General features: G+C 38.0%; 2 protein-coding genes across 3 annotated transcripts in view; one reads left to right on the top strand and one right to left on the bottom strand.

Annotated features, from left to right (window-relative positions):
• The window catches only part of LOC101296389 (mediator of RNA polymerase II transcription subunit 25-like), a 5,809-nt gene extending 4,609 nt beyond the window's left edge, over positions 1-1,200 (top strand). Inside the window, exons 13-14 of the mRNA XM_004300856.1 lie at positions 571-657; positions 991-1,200. Of these exons, the coding sequence (XP_004300904.1) occupies positions 571-657; positions 991-1,200 (297 nt within the window). The remainder of the gene's footprint in view (positions 1-570; positions 658-990) is intronic.
• Positions 1,201-4,035: 2,835 nt separating this feature from the next.
• LOC101304573 lies at positions 4,036-6,659 on the bottom strand. Of its 2 annotated transcripts, XM_004298906.1 has the most exons (9): positions 6,639-6,659; positions 5,568-5,931; positions 5,403-5,436; positions 5,105-5,296; positions 4,917-5,006; positions 4,757-4,822; positions 4,575-4,666; positions 4,441-4,488; positions 4,036-4,349 (listed from the first exon to the last, which is right to left on the bottom strand). In XM_004298906.1, exons 2-9 carry the CDS (start codon positions 5,903-5,905, stop codon positions 4,232-4,234), a joined length of 978 nt encoding a protein of 325 aa, XP_004298954.1. In that variant the 5' UTR covers positions 5,906-5,931; positions 6,639-6,659; the 3' UTR covers positions 4,036-4,231. The 2 variants fall into 2 exon arrangements, with proteins under 2 accessions (XP_004298954.1, XP_004298953.1); XM_004298905.1 differs by lacking the exon at positions 6,639-6,659 and having other exon boundaries at positions 5,568-5,995.
• Between the last annotated feature and the right edge of the window lie 2,436 nt (positions 6,660-9,095).

Genomic DNA, 9,095 nt, shown 5'->3' with positions numbered 1-9,095 from the left:
TACTCTCTCTCTCTCTCTCTCTCTCTCTCTCTCTCTCTCTCTCTCTCTCTCTCTCTCTCTCTCTCTGTGAGTCTTCATGAAACCTTTGAGCTTTTCATTACATGTTGGACCTTCTCTTTTTCTACCTGCTCCAGGGGATTTTAAATTAAATATTCTCTCCATTTTTTCTCTTTTCCAGTTGACCAACAATAATGTTGGCCTATAATTATATATGTGTGAAATTGATCGTCTTAGAATGACAAGTTGCATAATCTGGTATTGTAGAATAGTTAGTTTTGGAAATGAAACTTCATTAAATTATATGTTCAAATCCTGTGATAAAAACAATTCCCTTTGAGTTATTTATCTTTGTCTGCATAATGCTCACCTTGAAGTGGACTGGTTTTTGGGTTCTGGTGCTCATTTATTTGAGCTTCAGGTCAAACCTAGTCAATGTATTCTATATTATTTGATTAGTCTATTGCTTTTTTTTGTTTTGTTCTTTGTTTTGCTATGAAAATAAGAAACTAAGGATCATTTTAATTTTGTTTTATATACAAACTGTAATCAAGCTGGTTTCCACTTTTTCAGTGTGCTATCATCAAATTGCCGTCTGAGATACTACTGCTATCTGTTTCGGATAAACTTAACTGCATGGTTGGAATGGTGTGCCCATTGGTAAGATTTTTATGTACCTATGCCAGTTTATTACTGCTTTATGGTTCCTTTTTCAAAGTAAAGTTGTAACTGCCACCACCCTGAGCTCGTAGAGATCCCCAACATAGATGTAAGGTAAGCCTGTATTTCCGGGAAGATTTTGTAGGCATCTTCTTGGCCGCATAAGTTGCTTTGGGTGCTGAAGGTTCCATGCATCAAAATGCAGTTTTTATTTGTATAATGTTTCAATTTAAATGGGGAGGCGTATGGGTTGTTGAGAATGGTCGAGGTTGTGGCTCGGCATTGTGACTTTGTCTGAATTTGTTACTAAAGCCAAGTCTACTGTGGGTTCAGGATTTGTTTCTGTCAGCGCCACAACCAACAGGTGGTGAGCAAGGACAGGTAACAACAGAAGCCTCAGCTTCAACAGATGCAGCAACAGCAGCCGCAGGGATTCAGGGTTTGGTTCTGTCAGAGCCACAAACAGGTGGTGAGCAAGGACAGGTAACAACAGAAGCCTCAGCTTCAACAGATGCAGCCGCAGCGACCACAACAAGGGCCTAATATGCCCGGAGGAGGCTTTATGAGTTGGCAAGAGTGTTGCTTGTTAGTAGTAGTAGAGTAGTAGACTGGCAAAAAACTTTTATCTATCAAGTTCAGATACCTTTCTTTTGGGAACAAGTTTCATATGTATTTGTATAAGTTCAGCATTACCAAAGTGCCTTGAGAACCTTTAAAGAAGACCATATGAAACTTAATATAGTTATTTCTTTATAAAGCTTTTTTCTGAAATTGTTCAAATAACTTCTACATGTTTGCCAAAAATATGCAAGTCAACTGACTTGATTATTCATTTCAACTCGAATAACCGACATAATTTTTTCTGCTTCTCTGTTTCTTATTCCCCAAAGAATAGGTGTCTAATCGCACAAGTAAGAATATAGTTAGGGCGTTTGATGGATCATGAAAAAGCCCACGACAACCAACCCAAATTCATCTCCGCATCGCTTTTATTCTTTGTTTGAGAACGACCTTCTCTTCCTTTGTAGAAGTAAAGTGTCTCTTTCTCTCAATAGTCGCCTTTGTCCTATTTCTTCCAAGCTAGCTTTGTCGTCTCAACGGCCGCCGGACCGCAAGTCCCACCAGCTCCGCGCTACTATGAGTTCCGGCTGTCGGATCGGGAGGTTTTCCCTTTCTAAGAGAAAGGAATTAAGGTAGCTAATACACAGAGTCACCAAATTCCCGATCCATTGCATTTTCCAACCTATTTCCATTGACCACTGAGAATTATGGTGATTTTACTTTCGATAATACCACAATAGTGTGTGAAGTTAAAAGCACGAACCAACTTATGTACACACCGGCAATTACTCCGTTAATTTGTGTGATTTCTGTCAAAATTGTGAGGGCAAATCTGTCATCTTAGTATATCAGTCATCTTCTTCGCTGAAACCAGCAAACCCAGGTCTTCTTACCTCGTCTGGGCACACCATAACTGCTCACCGCTCTCTGCCAGCCAACTCGACTGGCTAACCATCAACACCGGCGGGCACCTAGCAACTGTGAACATCCAGAAACCGATTGGGCATGATCGGTGGAGTAAATGAGTCTTTAGATTTATTGACAATATTCTCGCCTTCTCGGGTGAGGGTGAGACCTCGATTGTTCATCTTATAGCTTTCATACCAATTACCAAGTCTTGTACTCTCAATAGCATCAGATTATTAAATCAAATGAAGAAAGAAAGAAGATACATCAAAACCCCAAACTAAACTAGGTTATGATGAATTCAATAAAGGGGTATTGAATATAAATACCCAATTACAATTACCGAGTTTGTAGGCTTCATGGGACTGGAAAGCCTCCTCTGACCTCTGTTGCAATCAGATCGAGCTCTACCATGGATGCTCTAGATGTGCAGCTTAGTCTTCTTGATACACTGTTGGCTTAAGTAGTTGAGGAGTGTGAGGGACCATCTGTGAGGTGGAGAAGGGTGTTGATGATGAGTGGTTTGGGTGGACTAAAATAGAATCGAGTACAAGACCACTGGTTGCGGTTCTGGTGATTAGAGAGAAGGAGAATAGTTTTGCTCGGTGAGAGAGATCCTTTGAAGAATGTGTGAAAATACAATTTTATACAAGAAAAAATAAGTAATTGCATAAGCGTTAACGGCGTTATAACAACATGTATTAAAAATGTGTCAAGTTTATAAGGTCATGTACTATTATGATATTTTAAAAAGTATATTCGCCTTAATTCTCAATAGACAATACTTCATGTATTGTTCTTAAAATTTTCCTTTTCCATTGATGTCAGATGAAATATCAGGTGAAGCCAATATTCCTCCAAGCTCTCCAAAATCAAGCTGTCCATAATCAACGAATGCTACATCCATATCACCTTGAACTGTAGAGGATTCATCGCCCAAGAGGTTGGAGTTGACAGGTACCAATGGTTGCTGAACCATGTGATGCTGCTATGAGGATGTTGCTCCAACTGCAATGCTCCAGTAAAGAATTGCCGCACCGCACCTGTTGAGCAGAGGAGCAGGTGAGTCTTTGAGTCTGTTATGGTTGAAATAGAAGTAGAGCTCATTCCTTTTTCACCCGTAGCCTTGAGAGCAGCTGCAAGAGAAAGTTAGTTCATTACCAAAAGCCAACAACCTTTTGCAGACACAGATCCACCATAAAATGTTGCTGGCTTTTGGTAATGAATTAACTTTCTCTTGCAGCTGCTCTCAAGGCTACGGGCGAAAAAAGAATGAGCTCTACTTCTATTTCAACCATAACAGACTCAAAGGCTCACCTGCTCCTCTTCTCAACACAGGTGCGGCAATTCTTTACTGGAGCATTGCAGCAACATTTTGGAGCAACATCCTCACAGCAGCATCACATGGTTCAGCAACCATTGGTACCTGTCAACTCCAACCCTTTGGGCTGTGAATCCTCTACGGTTCAAGGTGATATGGATGCAGCATTAATTGATTATGGACAGCTTGGAGGAATATTGGCTTCACCTGACACCAATGGAAATAGGTTGGAAAATGCAATGGGTTGGTCAACCCTGAATTCAGCCAAAATTTGATTTATGTTATTTTTAACCTTGTAATTTTCTAGTAGTATGGATGACATGTAATTCAGATGTGAGAATGAAGAAAATCCCAGATGAACTCTTAACATTTTGTGGAGATGTGACTATGTGAGAACATGTACCTTTGAAGGTCCTAAAGTGGTGCTTTTAAAAAGAACATTTATTATTTTCCTGCTTTTTACTTCTGTAATTCATACTACAACAGTAATAGCTACACATCAACTTGGGTTTTACTTTGATCAATATTTTCAGATTTTGGATTATTAAAACAATCTCTTGTTAGTCTAAAAGAAAAAAACCGCTTACATCTTTGTATAACTAAACTACCAAGTACCAAACAACATCTTCAATGAATCCGTGTGGAAGGCATATGAATCCATAGTTCTGAAATGTGCCATCTGGTGGCTATGTGCATGTTCTCCTAGTCTCTCCTTCATCTACAAGTATTTTCTTGGTACTATACTCTACATCTGTAGGTCTTCAATCAGCTACTCTGTAATCCAAGTTACCTCCCGCATTGATAAGAGTCAGGGCACCTTGTCGAAAACAAGTGGTGTTTCAGCTTCATTATCAGAGCAAAAATGCCGTAGCATGGGAAATGCAGTAGACCGACCGACAAATACCTTCAAATAGGGTTTTCAGTAAGAGGAAGCGTGCGTTAGCAATCGACATAAAAGCAATGAGTGTTAGGATTTGGGAGTTGAGACTACATACCACAATGGAGCATATGGAGATGACAAGTCGAGAAATGGATATGGCCACCTGTTTTGAAAGACAAAAACCATAACTACAAGTGTATAGCTATGATGTTTCTGTAATGTAGCAAATCAAGGAGAGAAAGATTTTACCAAATTCTGACACAAGCATGACATATCCACTGAAATATTACATAGGTAATTGTCCACAGGTAGAAATATCCTATTCTGAACCAAGGAAATGGCTGCAAAGAATAAAAACATACCCATCAATGAATATACCATGGTAAGAATTTGAAACCCAATAGTGATTTGAACTAGTTTGTTCGACTTACCAAGCTATTCAAAGCAGTTTCAGCAAGCAAGAAAACAGCATTGATTGTGTGCATGTTTATAATCAGCTGCCACAAAAAGGATGAAGTATATTGTTTACTATCATAATCATAGATCACAGAATTTACTGAGCAGTATAAACTGGTATTGAATCGTACTTACAAAGTTCAAGTTGTAATCTTTGATTGTAAGAAATGGAACGATTATGAACCAGAAGACGCAGTCTGTGAGGATGACAGCTCCTGCATTCATCTGTACACAAATTGATAAATTGAGTAAGCTAATTAAACATGACTATGAAATTAAGCATGAAGATCAAACATACATCTGCGAATTCTCAGACACTTTACCTGGAAAATTATTTGGAAAACATAACCCAAAATGCCTGCAGGATGGCGTGGTTGATTCTGTTGTGCAACATGAGAGACTATGGATTTCTCTACGGTGCCCTGTTCTGTATCTAGCTCTACATTACCAACCCTTTCACCAGCAGTTTTCTTATGGTATCGGTAGCATCCTCGAATGGAGAGCAATGATCCAAGCTAGACATGGAAATTTCGATAATCAGCACCAATGGAAAGACCAATGAAGATACTAAAGCAGATGAGCAGACATTAGAGAAGGCATTTTGAAGATGCAACAACTTACCCCAAAGTAAACAGTAACCAATGTGAACGTCCACCTGCCAAAAAACAAAAACCAATATGAAGCTTAGTAAACCATTTAGTGAGGCACCCTCTTCATAGATAAAGTTGCATTCATGTTTAAGAATTGAGAGCAAATAAGAGATTGGTTCAAGAAATGAGAGCTTACTGTGTATAGAAATAAAATATGGTACCTCCATCAACACAAGCTGTGATGATGAGCAGAACCAAAAGCACAACAAAAGCAACAAGTCTAAAAGCCAGAAGCCAAGCTGGGTGGATTCCTTTGAGGCATGGTCTCCAAGTTTCATCCTCAAACAAAGTTCCAATTGTTTCTTCTTCTTCTTGCTGAGTTACTCTGCTGTTATTACTACGCCTCGAGTTTCGAAGCCCTTCAAATCTCCATATGAGAAGTACTGAAAGAGCCAGGGAGATCATGACCCATATAGAACAAAGCAAAACCCTCCAGTTAAGCCAGTAACTCGAGGCTGTTGTATCTGCAGTCATGATTGGCTGCCAAGAACTTTTTGTTCCTGTTAAAGAATTCATAATGTTACTTTCCCAGTTTCACTACTCTGATTGCTTCTCACTGGCAATGATTTTCAGATTTCCAGCAACTTTTGTCTCCAAATTAATCCTCAAAGATTAAAAAAACCAAATGGGATTTGTAAGTTAATGATTTTCCAAGGTGAAACTGTATTGAGCACCACTGGTTTACCAAAAAATCTGACATTAACCACACTCCCAATGAGAAAATCAAAAGGCAGAATCTGTTTTTCAAAACCAGAGCTTCAAAAAACTGATCTTTGACACAAGCTCATTCCAGGAAAAGAAAATGCTCAGGAATAAAGTAAAGGAATAATTTATATGATAAAAGGGTAAAGTTGAAATGCTCAAAGCAACAACCAGATCACAAACAAGTGTATGAAGACCCAAATCCACAAAGGAAGAACAGAGAAAACAGATAACAAGATGTTAATGCAATGAAGCCACCACATTTAAGCGAAACCAGAAGTTCAAAGTTTCAAACACAAAGTTGAAAGCAAACAAAACCATCCATGGCCTATTTGAACACATTAACAGTTAACTGCAACTTGAATTTAGCAGAGATTCGAAGCTTTACGCGTATTTTTGCACAGAAAGATACAAAACCGACATTTCTTTCTTACATATTATAAATAGAGATGAAAAGAAGCAGCTAAGCAGCTAAATTCTAAGCAAAGGAAAGGTTGATACTTACAAGGGAAAGCAAGAAAAATGAGGAGAGGGGATGCGTTGCTTCTTTGAAATGGAGAGGAACTAAATGACAGGGATGGAGAAGAAGAAAAGGGTGCTATGCTTTGGGCATAAGCTTCACTTTCCTTTCTTGTATGTATATATAAAAATCTAGAACCTTGTAATGGATTAATTAAACAAACAGACCAAAGTCCTGAGCAGTCTCAATCTCCGTACTTCCATGCAAATATTAAACTCCACAAGACATACATGCCCTTGTCACCTTTTTCTTGATAACCAGACTTTTAAGTTACCAATATCACAGAGAGAGAGAGAGGAAGTGAGAGAGAGACCAGAGAGGGAACAATTGGTGTTGGGATTTTTTATTGGAATGCTTGAAGATGCTTGCTGGGTACAGAACTGGCCTGAGAGCTACTGTACTAATGTAGAGGAATAAAGCAAACTCATGCCATTGTGGGTGAGTTAACCCAAAAGAAAGCCAAATGGGGACTGGGGTCCCTAGGTGGACATATGTCATCTGTTTTAGTGTTACCATGATTTACTTGTAGACCATTTTGACCAGTGCTTTTGGACTCATATCCAAGAAGTCATCATTATTCAATCAAACCTGAAATGAGTATTCACCAATTAAATAAATAAATAGTTAAATTGCCCAAACCCCCATGGCTTTTGTCCAGTTTGATTTTGATTTGTATCCAAAACACCCTCCAACTTACCCATAAAAAAGATAAAAGCATTAGTAACTTTTCTTAAACTTGCATATTTTAGGAGATGTTAATAGATATTGTGGCGAGTGTATGTCGGTACTTAGAAGAATTTTTACTGTGTTAAGCGATGAGTATCTGGTAATTGGGAACATGATGGGTCAATAATACGTAAAGAGCAATGATTGTGTTAGCTTTTCTGTTAAAGCATGTGATTATTGCTGATATGACTCGTAGCCGACCCCCTCCTTGTCTTAACTCATGACTCACCTGTGAGACCCAGAATGGGAAAATGCTTCACACTTATTTGGCCTCGGAAATGAAATGGAAAATGCAGAAACGAAAAAAAAAAAGTAGGGACAAAAAATCACCGCCTGCAGTGGCTTTACAGCTTTCACAGCTTCTGAATCAGTAAAGAGAAAAAAAGGAAAAGAGACCCAGAGGGGAAGAATAAAAGCAGAAAGTGGTAAAAAATTAAAATGGAGAATATGAAATACACAGTGGGAGATTAAAGCCAGTGGAAATTGCAGATCATATTATTCCTTTTCTTTTTACTTGGTGATGAAGTTGTAATAACGTGTTGCAAGAAATGAGGGAGCTGGTGACAGCAGCTAAGTTCAGGTTGGTGGTGGAGTCCAAGGCGGTGGAGAAGCGTAGCAACCAAGCCAAAGCAAGAACAAAACAAAGGCCAGACGCTACTAATTACTTGGAGAATGGGCAACACGTACATATGATTATAATTTTGAGGATTTAAAAAAAAATATATGATCATTATTTCTTTAATCAGGTGTTTTAAACCTGGGGAATATGAAACAAAAATGGTGTAAACGACAACAAAATCACACACCAACTCTTATCCCCATCAGACAAAAAGAAATATAATCAAGTGCACAATATATTTGCAGACCTACACCTCCAACAGTGGAGTTCTATAGAGGTTTAAAATGGCATTCCGGCTCTCCAAGATTCTACATAGTTTTTGTGAATTTCGGATTAAATCTATGAATATTGGTCCTTCGGAATTAAAATTCTAGCTCCGCCACCGTGGTTTTATTGTAGTTGTGCTACAACATTTTTGAAATATAATTCCTTGGTTATTGAGTGCTGAGGGTAAAACTCATTAGAATCAGATTTTGGGGAAAACAAACCAGTTTCCTCACAACATGACACCGGAAAAGAGAGACAGTTTTGGTTTGTACTTAACAAGAACCTTCAGTCAGTTGAAGAATATGAAAAGCATGAATAAATTAGAGAAAATACTAAAACACCTGAAAAGTAATCAAAAATATTAACAATCATAAAGTGTTAAAATTAAGTTTCAGCTTTTGATAGCTCATAATACAACTAAATTTAAGAAAAGCATATAGGCATGCAAACTAGTTTTCTCCTTAATTTTGGTATACAATACATGAAAGTAGAGGATATACATGCTAACTTTAACTGATGCAAATAATTCAATACCAGATTTAGGCACAAAAAGTGGATGTCTAAATTGAAAGATTATACTCATATTTCCATGATCTGTTGTTTTTTAAAAAGGAATAGAGAAAGAGAAACAAACCCATTATATTGCTCTTCATATTGAAAGGCCACAGATCAAGACACCCAAAAGCAATTTCAGCACCTGATACTTAGATCCTTAGAATGAGTAGAACTTTGCTTACTGAACTCTCACCTAAAGAAATGAACGAAGAAACTTACATTTTTATAAGCTAGCTGAACGGGAAAACATGAACTTCGATAAGTTAGACAAACAT

Source organism: Fragaria vesca, linkage group LG5 (genome assembly GCF_000184155.1).
Source record: "Fragaria vesca subsp. vesca linkage group LG5, FraVesHawaii_1.0, whole genome shotgun sequence".
Classification (NCBI taxonomy): domain Eukaryota; kingdom Viridiplantae; phylum Streptophyta; class Magnoliopsida; order Rosales; family Rosaceae; genus Fragaria; species Fragaria vesca.
The sequence above is the reverse complement of the archived record's forward strand: the minus strand, read 5'-3'. Positions and strand labels throughout refer to the sequence as shown.

Excerpts from the sequence above, each read along its gene's own strand:
- LOC101304573 (XM_004298905.1), bottom strand. The coding sequence starts at position 5,947 with ATGAATTCTTTAACAGGAACAAAAAGTTCTTGGCAGCCAATCATGACT. Across the intron at positions 5,437-5,567 it reads ATATTTTATTTCTATACACA|GTGGACGTTCACATTGGTTA; the intron begins GTAAGCTCTCAT and ends GTTTTTTGGCAG. Across the intron at positions 4,823-4,916 it reads AAGATTACAACTTGAACTTT|CTGATTATAAACATGCACAC; the intron begins GTAAGTACGATT and ends TTTTTGTGGCAG.